This window comes from Penicillium odoratum, assembly GCF_028828045.1.
Source record: "Penicillium odoratum strain IBT 22623 chromosome Unknown utg000004l_segment0_segment0, whole genome shotgun sequence".
In the NCBI taxonomy this organism is placed as follows: domain Eukaryota; kingdom Fungi; phylum Ascomycota; class Eurotiomycetes; order Eurotiales; family Aspergillaceae; genus Penicillium; species Penicillium odoratum.
Genome location: NW_026643146.1, coordinates 940281 through 966965, shown reverse-complemented (window position 1 = coordinate 966965; position 26685 = coordinate 940281). Strand labels below are relative to the sequence as shown.

At 47.8% G+C, this 26685-nt stretch overlaps 11 protein-coding genes across 11 annotated transcripts; 6 read left to right on the top strand and 5 right to left on the bottom strand.

Annotated features, from left to right (window-relative positions):
* Nucleotides 1–268: 268 nt before the first annotated feature.
* On the bottom strand, nt 269–1566 carry N7520_004615 (uncharacterized protein; the record flags this gene model as incomplete). Its single annotated transcript, XM_057138549.1, has 3 exons — nt 269–884; nt 931–1457; nt 1513–1566. The coding sequence occupies 3 exons, from the start codon at nt 1564–1566 to the stop codon at nt 269–271; spliced, it is 1197 nt and encodes a 398-aa protein (XP_056996756.1).
* Nucleotides 1567–1708: 142 nt separating this feature from the next.
* On the bottom strand, nt 1709–1903 carry N7520_004614 (uncharacterized protein; the record flags this gene model as incomplete). Its single annotated transcript, XM_057138548.1, has 1 exon — nt 1709–1903. One exon carries the CDS (start codon nt 1901–1903, stop codon nt 1709–1711), a length of 195 nt encoding a protein of 64 aa, XP_056996755.1.
* A 1415-nt stretch (nt 1904–3318) lies between these two features.
* On the top strand, nt 3319–4547 carry N7520_004613 (uncharacterized protein; the record flags this gene model as incomplete). Its single annotated transcript, XM_057138547.1, has 2 exons — nt 3319–3605; nt 3827–4547. 2 exons carry the CDS (start codon nt 3319–3321, stop codon nt 4545–4547), a joined length of 1008 nt encoding a protein of 335 aa, XP_056996754.1.
* A 2290-nt stretch (nt 4548–6837) lies between these two features.
* Nucleotides 6838–7861, bottom strand: N7520_004612 (uncharacterized protein; the record flags this gene model as incomplete). The annotated part of the gene is made up of 3 exons (XM_057138546.1): nt 6838–7101; nt 7186–7722; nt 7781–7861. The coding sequence occupies 3 exons, from the start codon at nt 7859–7861 to the stop codon at nt 6838–6840; spliced, it is 882 nt and encodes a 293-aa protein (XP_056996753.1).
* A 1219-nt stretch (nt 7862–9080) lies between these two features.
* N7520_004611 (glycoside hydrolase) lies at nt 9081–12506 on the top strand (the record flags this gene model as incomplete). Its single annotated transcript, XM_057138545.1, has 9 exons — nt 9081–9539; nt 9595–10109; nt 10161–10239; nt 10301–10474; nt 10530–10563; nt 10616–10646; nt 10701–11518; nt 11585–12132; nt 12183–12506. The coding sequence occupies 9 exons, from the start codon at nt 9081–9083 to the stop codon at nt 12504–12506; spliced, it is 2982 nt and encodes a 993-aa protein (XP_056996752.1).
* Nucleotides 12507–13786: 1280 nt separating this feature from the next.
* Nucleotides 13787–14064, top strand: N7520_004610 (uncharacterized protein; the record flags this gene model as incomplete). The annotated part of the gene is made up of 2 exons (XM_057138544.1): nt 13787–13794; nt 13869–14064. 2 exons carry the CDS (start codon nt 13787–13789, stop codon nt 14062–14064), a joined length of 204 nt encoding a protein of 67 aa, XP_056996751.1.
* Nucleotides 14065–16283: 2219 nt separating this feature from the next.
* On the top strand, nt 16284–17990 carry N7520_004609 (cytosine permease; the record flags this gene model as incomplete). Its single annotated transcript, XM_057138543.1, has 3 exons — nt 16284–16565; nt 16622–16838; nt 16900–17990. The coding sequence occupies 3 exons, from the start codon at nt 16284–16286 to the stop codon at nt 17988–17990; spliced, it is 1590 nt and encodes a 529-aa protein (XP_056996750.1).
* Nucleotides 17991–18270: 280 nt separating this feature from the next.
* Nucleotides 18271–18943, top strand: N7520_004608 (DUF4396 domain-containing protein; the record flags this gene model as incomplete). Its single annotated transcript, XM_057138542.1, has 2 exons — nt 18271–18598; nt 18651–18943. The coding sequence occupies 2 exons, from the start codon at nt 18271–18273 to the stop codon at nt 18941–18943; spliced, it is 621 nt and encodes a 206-aa protein (XP_056996749.1).
* A 123-nt stretch (nt 18944–19066) lies between these two features.
* N7520_004607 (uncharacterized protein) lies at nt 19067–20246 on the bottom strand (the record flags this gene model as incomplete). The annotated part of the gene is made up of 2 exons (XM_057138541.1): nt 19067–19629; nt 19697–20246. The coding sequence occupies 2 exons, from the start codon at nt 20244–20246 to the stop codon at nt 19067–19069; spliced, it is 1113 nt and encodes a 370-aa protein (XP_056996748.1).
* An 808-nt stretch (nt 20247–21054) lies between these two features.
* On the bottom strand, nt 21055–21973 carry N7520_004606 (class I SAM-dependent methyltransferase; the record flags this gene model as incomplete). Its single annotated transcript, XM_057138540.1, has 2 exons — nt 21055–21762; nt 21821–21973. The coding sequence occupies 2 exons, from the start codon at nt 21971–21973 to the stop codon at nt 21055–21057; spliced, it is 861 nt and encodes a 286-aa protein (XP_056996747.1).
* A 661-nt stretch (nt 21974–22634) lies between these two features.
* Nucleotides 22635–23715, top strand: tif35 (translation initiation factor eIF3 core subunit g; the record flags this gene model as incomplete). The annotated part of the gene is made up of 4 exons (XM_057138539.1): nt 22635–22651; nt 22717–23338; nt 23418–23589; nt 23663–23715. The coding sequence occupies 4 exons, from the start codon at nt 22635–22637 to the stop codon at nt 23713–23715; spliced, it is 864 nt and encodes a 287-aa protein (XP_056996746.1).
* Nucleotides 23716–26685: the final 2970 nt, after the last annotated feature.

The following is a 26685-nucleotide window of genomic DNA, read 5'->3' as shown; positions in this document are numbered from 1 at the left end:
CTCTTTCCTAGTTAACTAACTACATTACAGATAGCCTAGACCTATCCATACCTCGTTCGTATTAAATTTCATAACTTATGTCAACCAGCACATTGTTACCGCTTCAAATATATAGATCGGGCTCTCATCATGCGGTCACAATCAGGGGGCAAACAAGCTGCATTTCCCCATTAGCGGTCAGCCCTTCCACTACAGGACCAATAAGGCATGGCGATATTAATTGCGAAGACGGAGATAGACTGATAAACTATCCCATTTGATATTATGCCTAAGTCGTACGCGACGCTTGCTGCGGTAGCCCTGGTCTTGTTTTCTCAACTTCACTGCCGGCCAGCTCATGATAGACTGGCTGAATTTGTGTACCGTCTAGTTCCATGTGATTTTCTTCAACACTTTGCTCATGATTCACACCACTGCTGCTACTCGCGCCATTAATACTGTCACTTCCACCACCGAATATCTCGTCTGGTGACCAAAATGTTGCTGGTTGGGCAGATGGGGCAGATGGGTCAGATGGCAGTGATGGGCCGAGAGAAGGGTCATTGTGTATCGGACCGAAGTATTCAGATATACCGGGCCTCGGTGACGTCGCTCTGTATGCTGTCTTTTGGTGTTGACGGCGAATGAAAAAGAAGAGGACTGCCGCGAGAATGGCTACTCCGACCAGCGCCGCAATGGCGATGCCAGCTACAGCGCCGCGGCTGAGTGGTGAAGAGTTATCTGAGTTATTAGAGCTACTAGCACTGGACGTGCATGTGTTTCCAGAGCAAGTGGAGGAGTCCGAATCTTTAGACGTGATTGTGATGATGTCTTCCTCAGCATTTTCATCCCAAGCGCATGCCGACACATTGAAGACACCTCGCTCGTAATCGGCCGAGAGATACCTGAGGAGGTCAGCATATACATTCAAATCGGAAATGCTGCACTCACGCCTCTTGCAAGAAAGCTCGGCCCAATGTATACTGGGTAGAGTTGGCTGCGCGTTTCAGCGGGAAATAGTAGCTGCTATTGTCGACCAACGGAGCCTTTGCAGTCAGGGCAAAAGCATCATATGGAAGAGTGATCGTCACAGTATCTCCACCTTGATCCACATCGGACAGCCGAAATGTCACCTGCGCATTCGAGTTGAGCAATTCGGTGTTGTGAGTGTCATTCACAAGATATAGATCGCTCTCGCTGTCGAGTGTGAGACCAAAGGCCTTTTCGAACGCCTCGCAAACACTCTTCGGGAGCCAAAGGCTGGGATCAGTCGAGTCAATGAAGATCGAAATTGGCTCGGACAGTAACGTGGCGGAATTTGATCCGCTATAGCTGATGGACTGAAGATAGACAACCAGGTCGCGTGTGACGTCATCAGCCATGGTGAACGACACCGAGTTCGCAGTGAACCGAGATGCGTCATAACCGGAGAAGATGAGTTGGCCATAGACTTGTTTCAAGCCTACGTCGGCATGATTCTGGGATTAGAGACAATGTTCGCTGTGAGTATTTTGTTCTGACGGGAAAACTTACGATACTTGGCACCAGCTGTGTAGCTCCAGCTGAGACTTGGGATAGCGCCTTCATCTTTAAGAGTCGTGATGAATGAGGATGAAGAGAAGTTTCCCAGAGATGTAAAATTCACGGGTTGAGTGTTCAGGCCAAATATTCCACTGTTGGTCCTTCGGTCAGTAAACTTCGGACAGAAACGGGGAAATCATTGCGGTCTTTACAGATAAAAAGGCTCGGGGGTTGCGATTCCGGCCACAGTCTGATTCTTCAGAGTCGGTCCAGTGAGGCCAATACTCATCGTATCTAGGGCAAATTCCCCTCTTTGATAATATCCAAGATTGGCCTCGAGACCTACCCCATTATTGTTGATACCGAAAAGACCCAATTCGTCCCAGGTAGAAGATTGGTTCATATTAAATAAGGTACCCCTGGAGACTGCGCAATCAGATGGTGCATCGGAAAATACGGAATCCGAACAACCATAGTCCGACAAAACAACCATTGACTCTGGGGAAGCTGTTGAGACAAGCACTCGGACTGACTGTTCCGGAGTCCCAACTTGGAGGAAGAAGCTGCTCCAAGGACCATCGTTACCCTCACTAAACTCCAAAATCAGCATACAGCATAGTATCAGTCCAATGGGTTTCGGTGAAGATTTACAAATATTCGCTGGGCGAGATAACAAGGGCGGATGAGGACCGTTCAGCTATGCGAATCGCGAAACATTCCAATGACCAAGAGATCATTGAAATTAGCACTAAGAGCAGACTGACCGAATGCATCTTCACGAGCTGAGGTATCACATAAGCCCTGAAGAGAATAATGCAGTTCCCAGCTGCTACCTGGGGTACAGCAATAATAGAAATCACGTCCCACATGGCTGGTGTGGCGACAGGAACCGGCAGGCTCTTGTCCGAACTGCCACATCACTGCCCACTTCAAGACCTCCCAGCCAATCAATTCATTAATTCATTGAGATCGGCATTGTCAATTGGAGCTAGGAGGACCAACGGGCGACCCTGACAAGTTAAACCTCGCCGCACGGACAGGGCCCACGCACGGACGGTGTCGCAAAACCGGCTCAAGCATCTGCCAAAACCTGCTCCACTCCAATTCAGGAACCAGCATTCTCGTATATGCTCGTTCTCGGATGTGATGTAGAGATCAACGGCCGGTGTTCCTCAACATCGTTGCTTTTTTTAGCCAGTAGACCGCATGTCTTCACCTTTCTAGGTTACTACTACGCCGATCGGTGTTGGGCACAATGACTGCATCAAGTGGTAATAGCTCGTTGACACGACGAGCTGCCAAGGTTGCTAGTTTCGTTCTTATGATCACTGTTTACGCCGCCTCCGTAATTCGTTCTGCTACTTTATCACCCTGAGAGGCGCCTGGCTCTTGCCTTCTTGTTGCTTGTCGCTCAATCTCAGTTGCGTGTCTGCATAGTATCAGCCCTAATTTCTGCGCTTGTGGAATAGTCTGTCGCCATGTCGTTTACTTTGCGACTATGGGTAGTGCTCGGGCTGCTGGCTACTTGGGCAGAAGGCATTCGAGGCCCTGGTTAGTTATCAACCAAAACAAAAGCCATTGGGTCGCGGCTGACAGTGTGAAGCTATTCACACTCCATATTCCCCTAGCTACAATCCATCAAGCAGCCAGATGACGACCTGCACTTCGGAACACATCAACCAATTTTCCACTTCTTCCAGCTATTATAGTGACCCTACAGTCGACTGCACTACTGCATTTCCAGCACCACCGCCGATGAACACCTCGACAACCGTATCCACTGCATGCTTTAATAGTACTATCACCACAACCATCATAATGACAATAGTCTCCACAGAGATTTTCACTACCACAAGCACTACTACGACTACGGACATAATTACGGATACTTTCACAGACACAATCACAGACACAATCACGGATACTGTCACGGATACTGTCACGGATACTGCCACGGATACTACCACGGATACTACCACGGATACTACCACGGATACCACCACGGATACAGCTACTGTCACGACTGCAGATACGACTTCGGATACAATTATCGTGCCAACAACCATCACAGCAGCTCCAAATCCATGCCCGACCACTTGTAGCATGTAAGCTTTCGGATCTCGGAAATAATCTATGTTGAAACTTTTGCTAACGCTGTCTCGAAAGGTCCGTGGGAACTGTGAACCTATTCTACTGGCCAACAAATCAGCCAGACCGCATTTATCCGTCCACTTATGTTAACTCGCATCTCGATTACACATTGTGAGGGATCTTTCTATTTACTTTTTGTCTCCTTTTTTGAACTAACAATTATCACGCCATATAGTACCTCACCATCCGTCTACATGGTCGTCAACACCATCTATGGCTACAACACTGCCGGTCGCACAGGGCCCTCTGGTACCAGTGTAGTATTCCCCCTCGACTTGAATCAAGTCTCGACCATAGATATCGTCAATTCAGCTACGCGACAACTCACGCTGACTGACCTCGGTACCGACTGTCCTCAGTCAGAAGATCCTTCAGTTATCGCGACGGCGGCGCCCAACGGTCGGTGTGACCCTATCCTTGTGGCTCCGGAGCCTGTTAAATCTTGGGCTTCACCTTGCAACGCATGTGGTCCTTTCGGGCTGTTCGATCCACCATATGCCGTGTCGCCGCTCGCTGGAGGTCTGGTGCCGGCGACTACGACGGTTGCGATGACACAGCCAGAGACTACTTCCAGCGTAGTTTCTGCTACTGATCCCACCACCATGATGTCGGTAACTACTGACTCCACTTCCTCCAGTTCAGAGACTAGCTTGCCTGTCACGGCGTCCTCTCCGTCTAGCGTGGTGACCACGTCCTCTGACACGAAAGACTCTTCTGGTCTGGTGCCAACTCCGGTGTCATCTAGCACTGACAGCGCCTCCACTGCTTCATCATTGTCTTCTAGCTCTGTCTCGACTCCGGCTGCTACTTCCTCGTTGTACAATACTGCGATCAAAGCAACTGGGCGTGGTGGATTGTTGGGGTTGAGCTTCTTCGTATTAGCATTCTTGCTGTAATACGAAATTAATTTTAATATAGCAAGAAATTTACATCAACTTATATCTGTCCATTTGATAGCTTTATCTTGAGCTCGATATATAAAGGTGCGAGACTCTACATGGCTCATCATCCTTTGCTTACTTTGTGGTGCCCGATGGATGAGAGGAAATTTTGAAACAAGATATCATACAACAGCCGATCGAGTCGTCTTATTCTGAGATTTAGCCCCCTTGTTGTTGGAACAAAGGCCGGCCCAGTTGTGCTTGGTGAGCAAACAGCGACGAGAGGTGAGCTTTTATTCATGACATTTGAGAAGGAAAGCCGATGTTTACCAGACATTATCCGATGGATATGCACCTGCACGTGTATGTGGAGATTCTTTTTTTCTCCTCTGCAAAGCACATGAGCCCACCCCTTTACATATCAATGTGAGAAGCACGAAATCGCAGTGTCTTACATTAATGGATTCCTATCACAAATTCGATCCCAACATCACCTACAGGTCTTGACGGAAGACCAGTATATAGTCCACCATCGTTTCTCTTGGTAATTCAGATTCTAAGTTCTCCACATCTTCCTCAATCTTCCTCCTTTCACACCAATATCTCGTCACAAATATTCATTTCTCTATGGGCGCTAGCACTCTGATCCTCCTACTATGTGGTCAGGCACATGGTCAGCTGGGGTGTTGGAAAATGACTAGTCGGTTTCTAGTTCTGACTTAGTGCTGTCGAATAGCGCGGACCAGCCTCTCTTAACCCAAGCCCCGTACATGGATCTGTGCGCGCTAATTATTGTGTGGCCCCCTAAAATCCAGCAGCATGCCTATTCACGGCCGATCCCCGCAAACTTTGATCCGAGACCAATCAGTAGTAGTATTCTCGGCCCGTCCAAAGGTTACGGGCAGGTGGTCTGTCTATGGTACCTATCGCTCACCCACTGTAACGGCCTAGGATTGACGCTATTTGCTGTCAGTAAGCCGATATTCAACCGCAAGCCCCATACTCACTGTGGACACATTTGCATCTTCACTGCGTGTCTTATTCTTAGATGTCTAGATGGCCACATTCGTTCTTCCGACGTAGGTAGGTGGACCATTTACGCCGATTGGAGAATGCAGTCAGTTCGAAGCTACAGTTGCCATAGAGAGATTTGAGGGACGTGAATATTGCGTAATGTCAGGTTTAGATAGATTTGGACAGTTTGGGGAAGATCTGCATCCGCTAATCGCTTTTAAGAGAGTGAACTTTCGCATACTTGGCACCTTTCCTCCCGGATAGAAATGGACTGATTCAACAAGAGACGGTTATGTGGTATTATAATCATAGTCACTGTTATTCGTCGGATCGCCGGTGTTATGGCCTAACCTGAATGTAGGGCATGGTATCAGGGCAGGCCAACATTATGCCTAAACGTGCCCAATTTCGTACCGAAAAGCACCTGCATGATTCGCTAAATCAGGGCTTTGCCCCCTCACGTATATGTTTGATGCATTTGAGGAATTTACCAATTCCTCAAATGAATTACACGAGACATCTTTGACCCTGCCTGGTCATTTTTCTTTACCATGACAGTAATCTTTGAAAGGAAATTCTACCGTCACTCTTGAAAGGTAATTAATCCTTAAAGGGTAATAAGAACAAATGAGTAAAGGCGAGTTTTCCTAGGAGCGAAACGCTACATAGAAGCCAATAGGCCAAAATCTCAACTTTCCCTTTTTTCTTTATTACTACTAATATATTATGATATTACATGGTCATGTGGAATAAGCTATTCCTGTTCATAATGGAATAGTGGACACTTATTCAAGCAAGTGGGGCTTTCGCGCAGAAGGAGTGGAGGCATGTCATTGAGGTAGCTCATGTGTGTCATTGTCATTGGCTTCTGTGGGTTGCGCCCAGTGAGCGAATCACACCAATAAGGACAGGCTCAGTGAGCGGATTAGCCTGCTCAGGCCCGGCTCACTGAGCATGAGCGCGAGCTTACATAAGGCGCAGTGACCGAATCACTGCGCCTGAGGCCGTGATCAAATCTAGTTAGTGGGTAAAAGCGGCGGGAGGGTAAGCACTAATACGGAAAAGGGAGCCAAGAACCTTCAAAGGGAATCCGGTACGTAGGACTTTTTCTCGGATTCAAAATTGGAGAATGCAGAGGAACAACAATGTATTGAATTAAGCATGCTGTATTGAAACATCGGGAAACAAAAATTCAGCCGCACACCTGCGCACAAAAACACAAACAGGCAGAGAATAAGTGAAAGATGTCAAAATTGTACGAAATTTGATGTGGACCACCTCCTCTCAAGGATTATGTGCGACCATTCGGGATTTTGATGTCACAGGTGCTGTCACCAAGAAGGGTTGACTGGAAGACCTCACTCGCATATAAAGCTTTGGCATGGTTAATAGACGGCTGGTTGAGACTGTCTGCGGTACCCCAAGAGTTCACATAATCTATGACCGTATTTTTGATAACGTCTGTTTCGTCTGGGTGGGCCTCAATTGTAGCCTCAGTGTCAACAACCTCCCAGACCTGTCCATCAGCCGAATCAATTTGTTTCGTTTCCACCTCCTGGACGGCAATATTAGCAGTAGACCCTGGTCAATGTCTCGAATGAGATAGAAATGGCTTTGATACTGAAACTTCTTGACATACCCAAGTGATTCCCTTATCGGCAAGGACCTTGTTTACAGCTGCGATTTTGTACTGAGCGTCGTCATACGCACGACCATCGTTGGCCAAAACCATTGCCTGTTTGGCTCTATAAAGCTCTTCGTCAATGTTGACTGAGAGCCCTGGAGCATCCCGGCGTATAGCTTGGATCGTGTTGATAATAGAGGCGTATGCTTTACTGAAAGAGGGATAAGATCCTTCAGCAAACGTATCGGGGAGAATTTTGCCCCAATCTTCATAGTACGCGTATCGCGCTGCTGGATCATCTGACTCGTTCATTTCTTTGAGCTCATTGGCCGTGTCGATCACATCCGGGGTCAAATTATCGCCCACGGAAGTTGATCCGGTCCATTTCACCCAAGAGTCCTTGTATGTTGGATCTCGCTGAATATATTTCAGAAATTCATCAAAATAGCAGCTACCATCAGCCGCTGATCCCTCACAGAAATGAGCAACCTCTGTTGAGCCAGCCCCATATGTTTTGACATCCAGACGGTATGCATACCACAGAAGAATCGCCTATTAAGACTCATGTTAGAGCCAACGACGTCAATTTTAGAGTACAAAATATCATTACCTGATATGGTCCAGACCAGGCATTGGCAAGCACATTTGTGGCCAAAAGGCATAGCCCGAGGCATGCGTGGAAGACCCTCATGGTGGCAATCAGTTAATCCAAAAGGAAGGAGAGGTCCACCAGGTAAAATAAAAAGCATTACAGAGTAGTGTGCAAGTATATAAAACTACCCCGGTAGAAACTTCAGCCATCAATCAGAAGAACGGCATGCATGCACTTTCAATTACCGATGCTATACACCTCAGGAGGGTCGTTAAGCGAAGGTTTCAACCTCTTAGAAGGCATCCTCGCAACAAATCACTAGAGGCGCAGCAGAAATTTCATTAAGGATCCTGTCGCCCCATCGTGTATGCCGCTTTCAGTCTATTTAGCTCACTTTCATGCAGTCTAATCCAGGCCACATCCCATGGAAGTTGTCCGAGGTCTATTTTTGACTCAATATCGGATTGCCGAAACCTCACCGGCCGGTCCGTACTGCACGATAGTTACTACACGATACGGGGCTGTTCGGTCTGATAGATTGGTGCACTAACTATTCCAGGGTTCAAGCGAGGGCACTATAATCTTAGCGTAAAAGAGAACTTTTCCCAGTCTAGTGCAAATTGCTCTTAGTTAGTGTCAAATTTTCAAATCGCCCCACTCCTCTGAGACATAATGAATATTGGCGTTGCTTAGCAGGAGTAAAGAAAGGTTAAAGTGACTGAAAGGCGACATCCGGTTGAAAATTGAAACATTTAACATATTGATATTGTTATAGATTTGGGTACTAGAGACGGTAGGAAAATATATGAACGGCTGGACCCTTAATAGAACCCTTTAACTAAGGGCGAAGGGTTTTCTTAGCGCGATAAAGATCTGAAGTACCCGAAGGGCGACGGCGGATTTTTGGTTCGGTCAGTAACAAATCCATATTTGCGCTAAGTGTTGGGCTATACCTTTTGCGATTAGATTTGAAATAATTTTCATCTTGCAACAGCCCTAAAAAAGTGAACTAGCATCGAGGTTGCCTATTTTGTACATAAACCCTTGTTGGAGACTTCCACGGTCCCACCTACACCTTAAGAGTCGAGTGGGTCCTTAATTTCCGAGTTGGTCGGGCAGCACGTTGGGTCAATGGGAGAGAGGTAATCGGTGCCGAGTTGAGCTTTTAGAACAAAATAGCGTGAAGCCAACAGATCCAGAAAATGGATTCGGAAGAAGAGTCGTCTTCTGAACTTTTAGCCGGAGGGAAATATGTATTAAAGCACGAATCCTCGTCACCCACTTTAAGTCCATGGTCATAGTTGGCGCTGCAAACAAGATGCTTCTCTCTAAAACTCTTGTTTTCAGCTCTCTTGTGGCCACTGCGGTGTCAAGCACTTGCAGCTACATTCAGGTGGATAGTGGCGATGGATGCTGGAGTCTTGCCAATCGTTGTGGTATCACAGAGGATGAACTCACGACATACAATACAGCCACCGACTTCTGCAATGATCTTGAAGCCAATCAGTATATCTGCTGCTCTGAGGGTACTTTGCCAGACTTCTCCCCGAAGCCCTACTCAAACGGCACTTGTTACACTTACACAGTCCAATCCGGTGACACCTGCGAGGCCATTGCAAAGGCTGAGCTGATGGACGAAGACAAGATCTCGGGTTATAACAACGAGACCTGGGGATGGAGTGGATGCTCCGACCTTATTCTTGGACAGCGCATTTGTCTGAGTAATGGAACAGCCCCGTTTCCCTCTGCCTTAGAAAGCGCTCTTTGTGGCCCGCAGGTCAGTATCGGTGAACTTGAATAATGAAGAGACCCATGCTGACAGAAAGCAATAGGTCCCTGGGACCACCGAGCCAACTGATATGGCCGCCAGCAATTGGACAAACTTGAATCCTTGCCCTCTCAATGCATGCTGTGATATCTGGGGCCAGTGCGGTATTACTCCTGACTTCTGTACTGCTAGCTCGGCTTTGACGGATGCACCTGGTACCGCCAAAAACGGAACCAACGGCTGCATTTCCAACTGTGGCACCAACATCACCAACAATGATGAGGGTCCTTCAACGCCTAGGCGCATTGGTTACTTTGAAGCATGGAACGCTGATCGTCCCTGTCTCAACATGGATGTCTCCAAGCTACAAGGAAACTCTTACTACACAGATATTCATTGGGCTTTTGCGAATCTGACAGAAAGCTGGGAGGTCGACGTTAGCGGTAATCAGGATCAATTCGACGGCTTGCTTAACTTGACTGGTGTGAATCGAGTCCTCAGTTTCGGTGGATGGGGTTTTTCCACCTCTGCCTATACGTACGATGTTCTCCGTACTGGTGTGCAGGAGGCTAATCGCCAGTGAGTTTCTCAATCTTAGTATACGAAAGTTACATTTTAACGACTGGATAGAACGTTTGCCGACAACGTCGTTGCGTTTATGAACAAATATGAGCTTGAGGGTATTGACTTTGACTGGGAGTACCCGGGAGTATGTTCTCCGTCCAAGGCTGCTAAGACCTCTGGTAATGGCTTGTACTCACCTTTTTTAGGCTACAGATATTCCCGGCATTCCGGCCGACAGCTCTGACTCTGGAGAAAACTATCTCGAGTTCCTTAAGCTCGTTCGTGATCAGCTACCTGATACCATGACTTTGTCAATTGCTGCTCCCGCTTCGTACTGGTATCTCAGACATTTCCCAATCAAGGAAATCGCTGAGGTTGTTGTATGTTACGTTACAGCCTTCCTCAACTCAACGCTGAGTGACTGACATTGATTAGGACTATATTGTTTTCATGACATACGATCTTCATGGTGCGTAAACTATGCTCTTGTTTCTTTCTTCACAAACACTAATGCATTATAGGCCAATGGGACTACAATTCCACATCATCTGAGTAAGTTATGGCCGTTATATTCTGAGGCTCCAAATGACCTAATGATTTTTTTAGCCCCGGTTGTCCGGATGGAGGCTGTCTTCGCAGCCAGGTTAATAAGACAGAGACAGCATACGCCCTGTCCATGATCACCAAGGCTGGTGTCAAGTCCAACAAGGTTATTGCAGGTCTTCCGCTGTATGGACGCAGCTTTGAAATGGCAAATACCAGCTGTACTGGTCCAGAATGCCGCTTTACCGGTCCCAATTCAGGCGCTGATGAGGGAATTTGCACCCAGACTGCCGGTTACATTTCCAACTTCGAACTGTTTGAGATCATTGACGCCTATGAAAATGAAGGTGAAAATAGCACGTACGGCAGTGTCACCCAGTACCAGGATGAAGGTGACGTCCTGATCTACAATGAAACAAACTGGGTGTCCTGGCTCTCTCCATCAAGCTATGTTGCACGTCGAGAGTGGACCGATGGTTTGAACTTCGGAGGTACCTCTGACTGGGCAATCGATCTCAACCAGACTTACTCAAATGGCGGAAACGGATCAGAGCTGTCCAGTGGTGATTATGATGATGACTATCTTACACCTTGCGACTATTCTTTGACGTTTGATAGTCTCGACGCCATCTATGACGCTGCCGATGATTACAGATCGGATTGTGTGGCTGTGTACACGCTTGAAGTGCTGATCAACATGCTTAACACTTCTTATGTGAATTACACAAACGTCAATCAAGGCTATGACGATCTATTCAGTTATTATGTCACCTACATGGAAGATTTGGTGCCCGAAATTCTCAAGGATGACTTTTTCTTCAACACAAGTGCTACTGGAGGTGTATATGCAACTCAGCCCGCGATGGGCAGCGGTGCACAATGTAAGAAGCAATTAATCCTCTCTCGTCCAGATCTTGAAGTGAAATACTGACCAGGCTTTTCTATAGATTTCGAGTGCACAGTTGGCTCAGAGACTGCCAAGTCATGTTCCGACATCAACATAGACGACGAGTTAGCAATCCACACTACAGCCATCACGCTAACAGACGAAGACGGCTTCGAAACCGCGATTGCCGATAATGGCTTCATATCTAGCTGGGTTGAGTTAGGCGATTACACCTATGTATATGAATATTCCGCCCAGGAATATGGTGAGGTGAAAAGAGATTTCAAGTTCACTGGCAGCTTCCCTATCCAGAATGCCTCCATGACAGTTCCAAATCCAAAGGACATTGTCACACAAGCCCTTCCTGATATTCCTACACTGATGACAGAGATGCAAGCCACGTTGTTGGACCTAATGCTTTCTCAATGGCAAAATGGCTCAATTTCGGATCCCGCCTCGGCCTACAGCATGCCCGTGTTCATGCTCATGCAGGCCGTTGAGAACATGGCCGAAGTCAAGAAGCTGGGCACGACAGAGAAAACGGAAGAAGCGGAAGAAGCAAAGAGAAAAAAAGACTTCATTCTTCTAATCGTGAGCGTCGTTCTTATGGTGAGTGGTTCCAAAGATCTCTGTAATCATCAATACTAATATGGTAATAGTTCGTTCCTATCGTCGGAGAGGAAGTCGCTGCGGCGGCCGGGCTTGCCACCGTTGCACGTACCGTCGCGGTTGCAGGCGAGCTTGCCAACGGCGCTCTCGCCGTTTATCAAACCGTGGACGATCCCAGCTCCGCTGTCTCCAACATCATTGGTATGCTATTTGGCATTGGTAGCATTGCCAAGGTTTCCCGTGATGGCAAAGGAATTGCGTCTATTGCTAAGCTCCGAGCAAGCATGAAAGATTCTGAGATTGAGAGCTTCGGTACGATCTTCACAACGAATGATGACAAGCTTCAGTCGATCTTAAAGATCTGCAGTGCATAGGCACCTCAACACCAGAAGTTGTGATATTACTCTCTTTTTTAAAGCTTTGCTTTCCCGTCATATACCTCTGGACCGATTTTATTGTTCATCAGCTGCAAAGAGCGTATTTGGATGGACGTATGAAGGATTGATTGACAGAATGCAGAGCGGAAGTAAGGAATAGCGAGAGTTCTGCTATGCTTTGTGATATATAGAGAAGAATAAAAAGAGGAGACAGTTGCAGCCCTACTAACCGTTATATGGAAATATCTATTCCCTGTGTATTCGGGCGTAGCCAGTACCCTGACATGATTTCCCAGAGAGCGAATCGCCTTGTCAAAAGATCGCCTCGCGTGCACACCTTACCATCTTCAACCACTCACCATACCACCAATTCGCTTGAGATTACCATCATTAAGTTCAAGCCCCCGGGATTGCCCCCAACAGAGACACAATGGCCGTCAGCCAACTTCTGCCTTGGCCTATTTCGGCGAGCGGTACAGCCGACAATCTCTTTCCCAGCATCCTCCTCTCCCAGAACAGACGCCGTCAAGTCCGAGATGCATAAAATGCAGTTCATGCGCTTTGGCCTTAAGCCTGAACTGGGTGATAGAACGGTTAACAAAGACTCAACTAGAATGTATGAAAATTGATACATATTTCTAGTCAGTTCGACCACTGATGTACCTCCCGAGATCACCTCAACATTTGAAGCATGCTATGTGGTCATGAAATTATATGTATTATCACTATTCAATAAATAGAACGAGGCATACTTCTATCTTAACAATCATGATTCTCTTCCCTTCTAATTGTGACATTGGAAAGTAATGAAAGGCAGTCTTGGGCCCAATAGTTTAGCCGATAACTCCGAAGCTTGGATCAGATATATTCAGATCCGCCTTTTGACGTGGCCTGAATCCATTTGAATTTTCCATTGGTCAAAGAGCGGCATTTTCCGCTCGATAGGACCCCACAAGGACCACTATTTATGGATCCGTCGCGAACCTGCTCGGCAATCATCTTCACGGAAACTGCATTAAGATCTCTATCTGATGAAGATCTTCAGCTACTACGTACTCTGTAATTATCCTCCGCTTTCAACTGGTGGGAACATGTGTATCATCCTCGCCTTAGTGGCAAAATAGCCTCCAGGCGATAATCACAGCCCACCCTCCCTCATCCATCAAGACTTCAACCGTGGAACCGTGCACTTCCGGTAAGAACCCCACTTGCCATGTGTAAGTTACATTCTGTCCGAGCATGTAATGATCCCATCTCCAGGCCAATACCTAGCAATCATGCCCAAGTAAGTCATAACCGGTGTGAGTGGAAACATTGGCAGCATCGCAGCTTTGTATGCACTGGAAATTGCACCACCAGACACCACACTCTAATCCACCACATCAACCCTACCAAAATTCCCACAAAGACGCTCGAATCCTGGAAATTGAAAGGAGTAAGAGTATGCGCAGCCAATTATGACGACCCGAGCAGCCTCGAACGTGTCCTCGCTGGTACCGAAGCCACAAACCTGATATCAACCTGGGTGTTCGATCGTCGACACGAGCAAGCATAGAACGTGATTAATGCGGCGAAATCGTGCGCTGTGCGCTGTATCTGCTATACCTCTTTCGTATGCGCTGATGACCCCGCCCCGGTGGATGAGATGTCCTTTTTGCCTCACGACCATAAGCAGATTGAGGGGCTGATCCGGGCTTCCGGGCTGGAATACAATATCCAGCGCGATTGGCTTTATATTGATAATATCCCGAACTTCTTTGCACCGTCGTGGAAGTTCTGTGGGAACCGCTGGATCTTTAACTCGCATGGTGTTGCTGGGGCTTATGTTTCAAGGGAGGATTGTGTAGGGTGTATGCTGGTCTTGTCCTGGGTCGTGGGGAGCCGAATACTGTATATGATGTGACTGGTCCGGGAGGCTGTGACTGATGAGCAGGTCTTTGAGTGGATCTGTGGTAATCTTGGAGGTCAAGGTCAGTTTGTTGATCTATCGGATGACGAATTGAGGGAGTATTGGATTAAGCTAGGACTGCCTACTTTGTGACTGAGCCATTGCCGCTTCCTATGGAGCTCTGTGTGGATGATCTTTTGTGCTGTGGTGAAATGGTTACTAAGGGCTACATGGCCAAGACGAGCAATGTCGTTGAAACACTAAAAGGACAGAAGCCCGCGCCCTTCCAGTAAGCCTTGTTGAAAAACAAACAGGCATTCTCCTAGGTGCCTGCTCATCTTCTCTGAGTAGCAGGACATGCTTCATCATATCCCCGGCCTAGTAAGGGTGCCTTACCCTCGGTCGGCCTTTAGATGTTTTCTCTCATATCGCTCTGATCCACTGATCAGTGATCAATGGTTCTTGCTGGGCTCATTTCAATACTTGATCAATGTAACCACGCCTGCCATAATCTATTTCAGTATCTGGGTCCCGAGCGCAGTTGCCGCCACCTGTGGTAAAGACCGAAGATGTCCGAGAGATTGGAAGTCACCACGATGATGCAAAAGATGGAATTATCGGGGGGCTCCGAATATTCTAATGATCAACAAAAGGCGGACGAGATTAAAAGAGATGTGTAGGCAAAAGGAAATATGCAAGCCCAGGCGCCCCATTTGAGAACCTCACGAACTACAAACCGCCGCCACAGACCCTGGCATCATCATACAGATCAAAGGGGCCAATTGAAAAGCCGGGATTCCAATTCGGGTACTAATTGACTTACAACATCAGATCTACGGTATCAGTGAATCCGGGGATCCTTTCAATTGTCCAATAGAATGATCAACGGTGATCTCCGCTTCCACGAGGATGGAGTAAGCACTAGGTTAAGCAGCGGGTTCTGCGGACAAGATCTGGAGACTGCCCCGAGGGTCTGTTATCTGGGGCTAGACTAACCAACTAGACTAACTATGCATGTCTGCTAGCTCTCCTTGATTCCATGTGGGTCGGCTAGACTACTCAATCAAGGTGACGCCGAGGTTAACATGTCTGTACGGATACCGGTTTAGTTTTGATATGAAGCCTATGATTAGACGGATGTCGGATGATAAAAGTCAGAGTGATGCTTTGTCCCCGTGTACATCCGAATTAAGTTACATGGTATGCAACCATGGCTTTCCCCCCGACCCCGCCAAGATGAACTCTGACACCCATGAGGTATACCAAGATTCCAACGCATATCGGCGGCTCCCGTGGGACAAATTCGAAAGCTTAATTCAGAAAAAGCGAAGCTTCAAACTTGAATACCAAGACAGGGGGATAAATGATGAGAGTGATAGCTGACACAGAGTACAGATACGTATCAGCGCGCGGGTCTTATCGGTGGTCCGACCGACCAATCACGAGACCCGGCTGGAAGCGAGCAAGTGAAACCTCGGACTGCTGATAAGCTAGAATCCACAACATTCAATCTCATTGGATCGAAGGGTGTGCCGAGAGGACTCCAGGGCTTGTCATTTGCTTCTTTCTGGAAATTCTCTGATGGGGCCCCACGCGACACCCCCCGGCCCTATCTTCTTCCCCTTGCCACCTGCTACAGGCAAGTGGGGCGACGCGCACGAGAATTTTTGACCGCGACTATATTATAAGGTCGGTCTTTTCCGGTGGAGGAAAAAAAAAAAAAAAGAAAGAAACATGTGGATTTGGGCTGGACAACACGCATCTTTTATCTCTTGATTGGAGTTGAGCTTTAAGAGCTCTTCGGATTCTCTTCTATTATCCCTTTCAAGGTCCTGTACCTTTTTTTTTCCTACCGAAAACGAAAAGCGTCGCGACTACCTACAGCAATGCGCTCCAACTTTGGATTCGGTTCCCGCGGGAATGCCGATATCGAGAAGGCTCCTCATGTCGACAATGCCTATGAGAGTCATAGCAACGAGACTACCTTCGACAATGTTCCCGACAATTTCAGTGACGGTGCCGTTCCGGGTGAAACCTTCGAGTACGGTGACTCGCTCTATGCGAAGCTTCAACGATTTGCTGGCAAGCTCAATGTCGAGCAGCGTGGTATCGAGCGTGTGCCAGAGAATGAACGGACGGATACTTCCTACTTGAATATTGGTAGCATGGTGTGTTTTTGCAAATCTTGCGATGAGCCTCTGGGCTTCCCACTGACCAACCCTAGTGGTTCGCTGCCAACATGGTCGTCAGTTCCTTCGCCATCGGCGTTCTCGGCCCATCCCTTTATGGATTAGGCTTCGTGGACTCCATACTAGTGTGTCTGTTCTTTAACCTGCTTGGTGTCTTGTCCGTGTGCTTCTTTTCCTGCTTCGGACCCGCCTTCGGTTTGCGCCAGATGGTTCTGTCCCGCTTCTGGTTTGGATGGTGGCCTGTGAAATTCAGTAAGTCATGGATTGCTGTCTAGTAATAACAGTGTGCGGGGCTAATTCAGGGTTCTCATAGTCGCCTGTCTCAACGTTATTGCCTGTGTCGGTTGGTCTGCCTCCAACGCCATTGTTGGCGCACAGCTCCTCAACGCCGTTAATGGAGTTGTCCCTGGTTACGGAGGTGTCCTCATCATCACCTTCGTCACGCTTTTCATCACCTTTGCCGGATACAAGGTCGTTCACATCTACGAATTCTGGAGTTGGATCCCCACCTGCATTGTGTTCTTCATTGTACTGGGCATGTTCGCACACTCGGGTGACTTTTACAACATCCCCATGGGAGTCGGAACTTCCGAGCTGAGTGGCTGCCTGGGCTTCGGAGCAACCGTTTACGGTTTCGCTACAGGCTGGACCAGCTATGCCGCTGACTACACGGTCTACCAACCCGCGGATCGCAGTCGCCGCAAGGTCTTCGCCTCGGCCTGGATTGGTCTAATTATCCCACTGCTCTTCACTGAATTCCTTGGTATCGCCGTGATCTCCCCCGCCATGCTCAACGATACCAACAAGTACTACATCGGCTACAACACATCCGGCAACGGCGGCTTGATCGCAGCCGTCCTCGATCCCCTCGGTGGATTCGGCAAGTTCTGCCTCGTCATCCTCGCCCTCTCCATCGTCGCCAACAACTGCCCCAACATTTACTCCGTCTCCCTTACTCTGCAGGTCCTGGGCCGCTGGACCCAGAGGGTGCCCCGTTTCATCTGGACCTTCCTCGCCTCGTGTGTCTCTCTTGCCATCGCTATCCCGGGCTACTCCGACTTCCAGACCGTTTTATCGAACTTCATGGACTTCATTGCCTACTGGTTGGCCATTTACACCGGTATCAGCGTTGCGGATCACTTTATCTTCAAGCGCGGATTCGGTGGCTACACCCCAGAGAACTACGATAAGCCTGAAAAGCTTCCAATTGGTATCGCCGCCACTGTTGCATTCTGCTTCGGTGTTGCTGGTATGGTTACTGGTATGAGTCAGACCTGGTACACCGGCCCCATTGCGAAACACGCTGGCGGCTACGGTGATGTTGGTTTCGAGTTGGGTCTTGCCTTCTCGTTTGTTGTGTACAGTGCTGTGCGACCCTTTGAGCTCCGTTATTTCGGTCGGTAGAGTAAATCTTGTTTTGTGTAAATTATAGGTTGGGAGCTGGGAAGGTGGATTTGAGTTTTATATTAGGCATAGATAGTGTGCATATATTTGATGCTTTAGTGATTGCATATAATTGATACATTTACATTGACATTTTCGCTTTTGACTGTCTACCTAATGTGCTCTCATTGAAACTTATCCGATTGCCAAGACCTGCTCCATTTTTGCGTTTTCTACTCCATTCAAGAGGCTCAGACAACGCACCTCAATCTTAGTTGCAAAGATTTATCTACTTCCAACGATGTACCGCCCATACCAATTACCACGACTTCATACTAATCCCCAACTATATCCCCTTACATCAAGAATCCGCCTCTTCTCTAGAATCCCGTCTACACAAGCTCATCAATCTCCGAATCAAGGCAGGAATACTCCTACTCCTACCCCTTCAATCAACAAAACATCCATCTTCAATCCTGAATTCTGGTCCTGCGCCTCAACATGGAAAAGAGCTCGATTAAACACCCTCCGCTGCCTCCTCGGTTGCACAATCGGCGATTTCTCAGCCATGTGGACACTCCAATCTTTCTACCCTGAGCTAGGCACGAATACTACAATGCTCGCTTCCAGTTCGTTCCCTCTAAAACCAATTCAGCTTGAAGTTACTAATACCCAATCAAGTGGCATCCGGAATTGCAACGTCCATCATACTGGAGACCGTCCTCCTTAAACGTGGCGCGGATGGATTATCCTGGAGTAGAGCTTTGCGAACAGCAATGGGTATGAGTATGGTATCTATGATTGCGATGGAAGTAGCCGAGAATGCGGTGGATTATCATCTTACAGGTGGAAGGGTGGTATTTGATGATCCGAGATTCTGGCTTGCCGCTGGACTTTCGGTTGGGGCGGGATTTTTGGCTCCGTTGCCGTATAATTATTTGAGGTTGAGGAGGTATGGGAAGGCTTGTCATTGATATTGGCATTGCTTGGCTTGTTGTTATGTATGCAGCTGATACATTTGCACTGTCAACATCCGAATCTGGACTAGACCTGATACATATCACCACCCTGTGGTAGATATGTCACATGATACAGTCCTAGCTTTCCATGAGTGATTTTCCTGTGAGACTTGGTCCCTTGAATAATCCGTACTCAGTATCGCGTGGTCGGAGACGGATTTTCTGATTGATGCGGACAAGAACGCGGTTTTTGACGATCAGTGCCACCTCGCCGGTTCCCCAGTCCATTCTTTCCACAGATGGCATAACGACTAGAATATGCTCCCCTAGCTTGGTGTCTCGTGGGAGATTCTTGGTCATTTCATGCTTGAGTCGGTATCGTGTATTGTAGTCTACTATCTCGAACTCATCCAGCTGGTTCAGATCTGCGTCCGGTCTGATACGGTGCCAGTTCCATTCATATCTCGCGCCGGAGCATTGCATTTCCGTCGCGAGCTCACCTGCAGGTACGACGATATGCTCCTTAAGCTCGAGGAGTCTTCTCTGCCAGACTTTGCTCGTGATGTTTCCCAGTGTTTGGAGGAAGTTGGCGATAGTGACCCATGTGGCTTCACAGGCTTGATTCAGCTGGCTTGGGTAGTTAGGGGACTGAACCCAGGCTCGAACCATTTCGACTCGAAAAGTGCGAACGGATCTGACGGCTGTGGCAAAGGACAAGTTAGCGAGAAAAAAAAGCTCGCTCGAGCTTTGGTAGGAGTCGGGGCTTACTTTGCTGGGGTTCAATCAGTGGGACATTGCTGTGCAGCTGTCCCAGAGCGTCGCGTTGAGTCTGCGTTGCACCAGCTACTAGACATAAGAATAACTTCTTGACAATAATAGAGATAATTCCAACTGAGATCAGCTCCGGCTCTGCACTCGGGATAGCATCATCGAAAGCCCGGGTAGCAACTTCAATGAAATCATGGTCTTTGAGGTAGCCGATAGCCGCGGGCCATTTTATGGCGAAGTCACTCGAAAGGGGCACGGAAGTTGTCCAGGTGTCAAGGTCATCATAGATTTTGGTGAGTCGTTCGCGTACCCATTCGTCAGTGGTATCGCCAACATTGATAACGGTTGCTCGGGCGAGATGGCCATCTTTTTCTTCCTGTAGAACCTTGATCTTCTCCTGAGCTTTCTTAAGTTCTGTCTCTGTTTCCCTGGTATGATCGCGAAGGGTCTCATACATTTGAAGTAGGACGTCAAACTCATGTTGAGCGCTGTTGAGAGAACCCACTACCTTTCCGCGCCATGCTGCTGTGTTTATGTATGCATCCGTCATTTTGCAGGTTTGTTTTGGGTGGAGGAAAGTTTCAATTGCTGGATGGATAATGATCACGTACAACAAGGTGGCCACTGATGAAAGAGGGAACACAATTTGACAGGTGATCATAGAAGGCTCGGCTGCTGGGCGAATCTGACGCGTCGAAGAGTGGTGGATTTTGACCCCGAAAGGAAAGTGGACGTAGAGTATCAATCGGAATTAAGAGCTTGGATGTTGTGTTTTCTTTGGTCAATGTTGACTTTCAATTGAGCGAATCAATAAAAGAAGCACTACCTTTACCTTATTGCCTTGGTTAGATGGATGCGCATGTCTTTCCTATCCTATTTGTATTTCAAATTTGGTTTTAGCTCATAATAATTGAGATTAAAGTGCATGCTGTATTGAGATATTCATAATTGTGAGATGCCATAGCACTGTTCGATGTGGTCCAGGGTCCCTCGGTTCAAATAAGAGGCTCAAATGTTCAAGGTTTCCAAATATTCATGAATGGCGAGCCTGGTGATGGGTCCGCATTAATACTTGATGGTATACCACGAATGAACTACTAGTAAGTAGTAAATATCAAAACATCTGCTTCGAGTATCAAGTTGTGTTTGTTGTGTTTCCGTACCATCTATAAGGCGTCACAAAGCTAGTTCCTAACCGTAGGTACAGAGTATATCGAATAATCTGAATGAACTTTGAGCGGTGGTTCATGGCATATTCGATGGTGCCATTACAGGCCTCTCACTACATACAGGTTATTTATTTGCACAGTATAGGGAGTATGCGCAAGCCTTGGTACCCGCCCCAGACTCTCAGGACATCATTCTGATACCGCTAGGTCAATCTGGCGCGCGATGTAAACGAGGTATCGGCTCTCATCGGGAAAGCTAGGAATATCAATCGTGATCTTGCTAATCCATGTTGAAGAAACCTCCCACTTCGTCCCTGTCGTCCTGCCAGCCTCATCCCACAGCTCTTGGAATGTCTCGGGGTTATGTAAAAACCGTGTGCCTCCGGTCACCTTGGTGAAGCTACCTGGCTTTAAGCTACCAATGTGGCCTCCGAGGACAACCGCATCTGTAACACCTGGTTTCAGAAATTTGATCATTCTTGTCGCAGCCAACAATTGTTGGTCCCAATCAAACAAGTGGAAAAAGTTCCCCGCGTTAATAAGCGTGACCTTACCATCCAACTTCTTTGACCCTTCATCACTAGGGTCAAGTATGTTGGCGGCAACAAATGAATCAGGTCTGAACTTCTCACGATCATTGAAAAGTTCAAAGCCGAGGTCTAGAAATTCCGAGGAGATATCTGTCCCATAGAGTCTGGCTGGATCGACACCATCGAAAGCTAATTTGCGCAGGACCTGTCCGACGCAGCAGGCTACATCGAGGAATGCATCCTGTGAGCCAGGTTGCGTAAGTCGCTTGACGATGGCCTGAAATGAAGGATGGTCTAGCCCTTTTATATTGGTGAAGGACCAGCGCCCGATACACGGGTAGCGATGAATGGCCCAGCCTTTGTCGCGCTGCGAAGAGAGTCAGTTTGCGGTCTTTGGGCTGAATAAAGGGATAGGGTATGCCTACAATAGAATGGAGATGCTCATTCACCTTCTCAGGTGGGATATTGCTGTAATTTTCCAAAAGCTCTCGGAAAGGACCGATATCGTCTGGAAGATCCTCCGTGTAGTTCCTAGCTTTCCATTTAAGGGCTCGAGCAGCCGAAGCATCCGCCGCCATCTTTGTGATAATGGGTTAATTATTGGTGTTGAAACGCCTAGCTTTCATCAACTGGTCCCTTGTCGGAAATGCGTTGAGGTATTTGACAGAAGCAGTGGATAGAGGTAGCAAAGTGGGAGTGAAGCGGACATAGCTATTGCGGTTCTAGCGCCGGCTTTCTAAAATGCCGAATTCCCGTGCCTTTATTATCTCCTTTACTTCTCATCAAACATTATTGGCGAGCGGGTAGGAAATAGTAGTAGCTAGTAGGTTCGTTGGCGAGGCCTTTGCGTGCTGTATCTTACGCGAAACTGCTACACACACACGCACATATATGTAGTTCATTAACGCCCGGCGGCTAAGCCGAAAGGGCAACTATCGCTGATTGACTATACATGTTATAACATATACAATTCTCCTTAGAGCCTATACTAAAAATTTACCATATACGTCACTTCCAGTAAGTAGTATTGTAGCGGATCCTTATAGGTTAGTAATTTTGTTAGTAGGCTAGCTTAAAGTAGGCTTCCTCAAACCACAATTAAATTGTTTGTCACGTGACCATTACCAGCCACAGCGTGCGCCACAAGAAAATCGCCGCGAATGAAATCCACAACGGACTCGCCTGTGAAAGAAATCCTAGAAATTCAGCTCTCGCCGTATCACATCACAACCACACACCATGTCTAAACTTGGGAAGTGAGTAACAACACCAGGACAAATTTCCGCAAATTTTTCTAATCAAAGATCTTTAAAATTTCTAGCCGTGCCGACTGGGCCGACGATGAGGAGTTTGACGACCCCTCCGCGCTCCCCGCGCAACAAGTGATCGCCAACAAAGATGGCACCAAGACCGTCATCTCCTACCGCTTCAACGACGATAACAAGAAAGTGAAGGTCACCCGCCGCATCAAGACCACCACTGTCCGCGAACACGTCAACCCCCAGGTCGCCGAGCGCCGCTCGTGGCCCAAGTTCGGTCTCGAGAAGGGCCACCCCCCGGGACCTACTTTCGATACTACCTCCGTTGGCGAGAACATGGTTTTCCGTCCTAGCATCAACTGGAAGGCGCAGGCTAAGGAGGCTGAGAAGGACGGCGGCGAGAAGGGTGGTATCAAGGACCAGCTCAAGGACAAGAAGGTCAAGTGTCGTATTTGTTCCGGGGAGCACTTTACTGCTCGCTGTCCCTTCAAGGATACCATGGCTCCTGTCGAGGAGGCGAGCGGTGGTGCTGGCGTGGATGCGGACGACAAGGAGGCTGGTGGTCTCGGTGCGGGCAAGTCCAGCTACGTGCCTCCTCACATGCGGAATGGCGGTGCTGCTGGCGGCGAGAAGATGGGTGGTCGGTTCGAGAAGGACGACCTCGCGACTCTGCGTGTCACAAACGTATGTTTCTTTACTTTTATCTGGGGCATGCATGTTCCATGTCTTTTTGGACCATTCTAACGAATTTTTTCCCTTACAGGTCAGCGAGTTGGCAGAGGAACAAGAGTTGCGGGATCTCTTCGAGCGGTTCGGTCGTGTTACCAGAGTTTTCCTTGCCCGGGACAGAGAGACTCAGCGGGCCAAGGGCTTCGCCTTCATCAGTTACGCGGACCGGGGCGACGCCGCGAGCGCCTGCGAGAAATTGGATGGCTGTACGTATATACCTGGGAATGGATATGGATATGGATCTGGATATGGGAATCAGATGCTAACAGTTCTCTCTAGTCGGTTACCGCCATCTCATTCTTCACGTCGAGTTCGCCAAGCGGTCTACTTAAAATTGTTTTTCGCTTTGTCACGACATTTCTGGTTTCCTTTTTTTTTCAGGCGAGCCTAATTGGCTAGTGCTCTTCTGCTTTGTACTGTATGATCGATAATGATTATTCTCGAAAAAGACAACCCTCATGTCATTTACATGCATCAGTCTATACAAAAGCAATGGTTTAGAAGAGTTTTGCATGCTTAGACTGCTACCCCGGCAAATTTCAGCTGTCCTTGTTCCGTTCAGTTTCAACTTGCATGCCAGATACCACATAGATATCATCCTTCAACTGACCAGGATCATGATCATCCGCCATATTATGCTCGTCCAAGTTGGCAGAAGGTCCGTATTGACAATTCAGGTCCGGTCATCTGTCAATACACTACACCAGGCCCCCACCGATAGCACAAGCCCACACGAGGCAATCCAATAGCCTGTCATTAAGTGTCATTTCCAAAACCAAAATCATATCAAATCCCGAAAGTAAATGTACTGAACCATGACCTAGACTCGATAAATCTAAGCCGGTCCCGAATTAACGCCTAACGTAGATAGGGACTCAAGGCTCGAGACTCGGAAGACCAAAAGTCACACCCGCAGATCCTGCCCAATTGCAACAGCACACAGATCTAGATCGCCAGTACAGCCGGCTCATCTTGTCCTGCTAGAACACAGAATCCGTTCTAATTTCCCGCACGCAAATTTGGTTGCATCGCGTTGCATCGGTCATTCGTTTAGGCAAGAGATGGGGTGAACAGAGTAGAAGAAAATGCTTCTTTTTGACTAGGTCAGATTGTTTGTTATGTCTGAGTGGCTTGCGTAGAAACCTCTGGAAATGTGTCTAGATCTGGCTTTCCTGAAAAGGACAGGGAATAAAATCCAAGTCAGCCTTGTTACCTTTGGTTCCTTGCCTATCACTGGGCCAGATAGATGGAGCTTTGCCTTTTAATCTTTTAGCTCCTAACCCCTGACCCCTAATCAGAACCATAATGCCTAATCCCTAATCCCCGTTGTTGTTGCTGTTGCTATTGCTGTGTGACCGGTCTGATACATGTGAAGGCGTTCGGGATGTTTTCATGTCCCGTTGCCATTCTGTTACGCATCCACGTTGCCTGTCATATCCGGCATCTGCGGGCCCGTCAGACGGGGGTGAAGTCATTTTCACAAGAAGGGTATTTCTTCACGGGACACTGTTGGCCTCATGTCGATGAGCAGATTTTTCTCTTGGCTTTCTTCGTGTGACGGCTCCTCGTCTTCGCATTGGGTGTTGCTTTGCCCGGGATAGCTAGTGATGGCTGATTGCCGCAGCAGGGAGAGCACATCAATATGATCTGGTCTCTTCATGTCTGCCTTGTTTGCTCAAGGTTCTGGGGGGCAAATCTTCCCCGAAAGAGTAAAGTGATGACAGAGTTTGGTACCGATGTAGCAATGGTCCATGGATCCCGATCCCTGCCCGGGAAGAGTAAACGTATCACCCTTGTCTTATCTTTGTCTGCCCGAGATGTTGAGGCTTCTGGGTCTTCATGGGCCCCAAAGTGTTGCTAGGATATTCAAGATCAGTTTTCGATCGGCACCGCCGGCTGGAAATTCCCAGGTCAATCAAAGTTTGTGTTGATAGGATTGGTAGAGCACCAATGAGAGCTTCTTGCCTCGACTACCCCTTGTCATCTCTTGTGTAGGCTTCTTCGCCCCCACTATGTAACGTCTCAGGAGTGGGCTACCGATGATGAGGTCTAGCGTCGCTCCAAGTGACCTTTCAGTGTTTGCCATACGTGCCACACAAAACCTTGTATCCAGATAAGTATGGAGCAAATACTAGCATTGAGTTTGCTCTCAAGGAAAGGAATTCTGGTTCCCGGAAAAGGAAAAGGAAAACCCCGTACGGTATGCTTTTGGATTGAACAGATTGTATAGGAATGAAGAACCAGGAAATTTGGTCGAGTCGGGCGTATCCGTCTCTTCTCTTTGGCACGACTTAGCCTCCGAGGCACTGTGGAGGTTTACTTCCCGAGTGACATCGTCTTTGTCTCAAACTTTATTAGAGGGCTAAGAACCATGGATCCCCAATGGGGGTAGAAGTCTGAATGCGGCCGTGGGGTTCAACGGCTTCTGTGAAGTCGGAAGATTAGGTTCCCGCATATCCTTTTCTAGTCTTTTAGTCTCTTCTCTCTTTGATGCTGACGTGTCTAGGGTTATTTTGCCGACAGTGGAGTCATTGGACGCGGATCCACCACGGGATTGCATCCTAGAACAACGGGCATATTCTTACTAGGATGACGGAACAAGAAACCCATAGAATATTAACTCAGCTGCCGGTAAGCGTCCACGCTGAAGATTGTTCATTAGGGCCAATGTGCGTTGGGAAGGTTAAAGAAACCGCATCATACCATTGAGGAATGAGGGTGCAATGTTGACCTCCAGTATTATTCTCTGTAGATTTTATTCCCTTCTTCGTTGAGCTGAGCAGTCTCTTCCCAACTTTTCCTTCCCTGTCAAAAACTGGGAAATCGGCCAGGTGCAGCCTGGGAAATATGAAGCGGAACTGGGCCACGGGTTATCATTTGCGCGCGCAAATGTGGGAGTCGTACAAGGTAGAAAGTTTTGATTTATTTTGTTTCCTTTTTCATTTTCCTTTTCTTTTCTCTTGTGTTGAGATATCATTTCATCCCCACTAGGGCTCGATCCCCGATCGTCACGCCAAGATCATCAACCCTTTAGATCCGGTGGCACGTGCCCAGAAACCCTGGTCATCGATGGGAAGGCTAACTTGAGCAAGGATGGAAATCCCGAACTGATGTCTCAGGAGACTATGTAACGTCAAGGGCCAAAACTCAGGTTCCGGGGGGATTTACATAGGTCGAACCATGGTTGGATCAAGGAGTCCATGCCAAAAACGAAACTGTGAAAGCCGCAAAGAAAGTCAAATCAGAGATGCGGCATAGTTGACTATCTTATTGGCAATCAAAAAAGAAAAGAAGACAGGTAC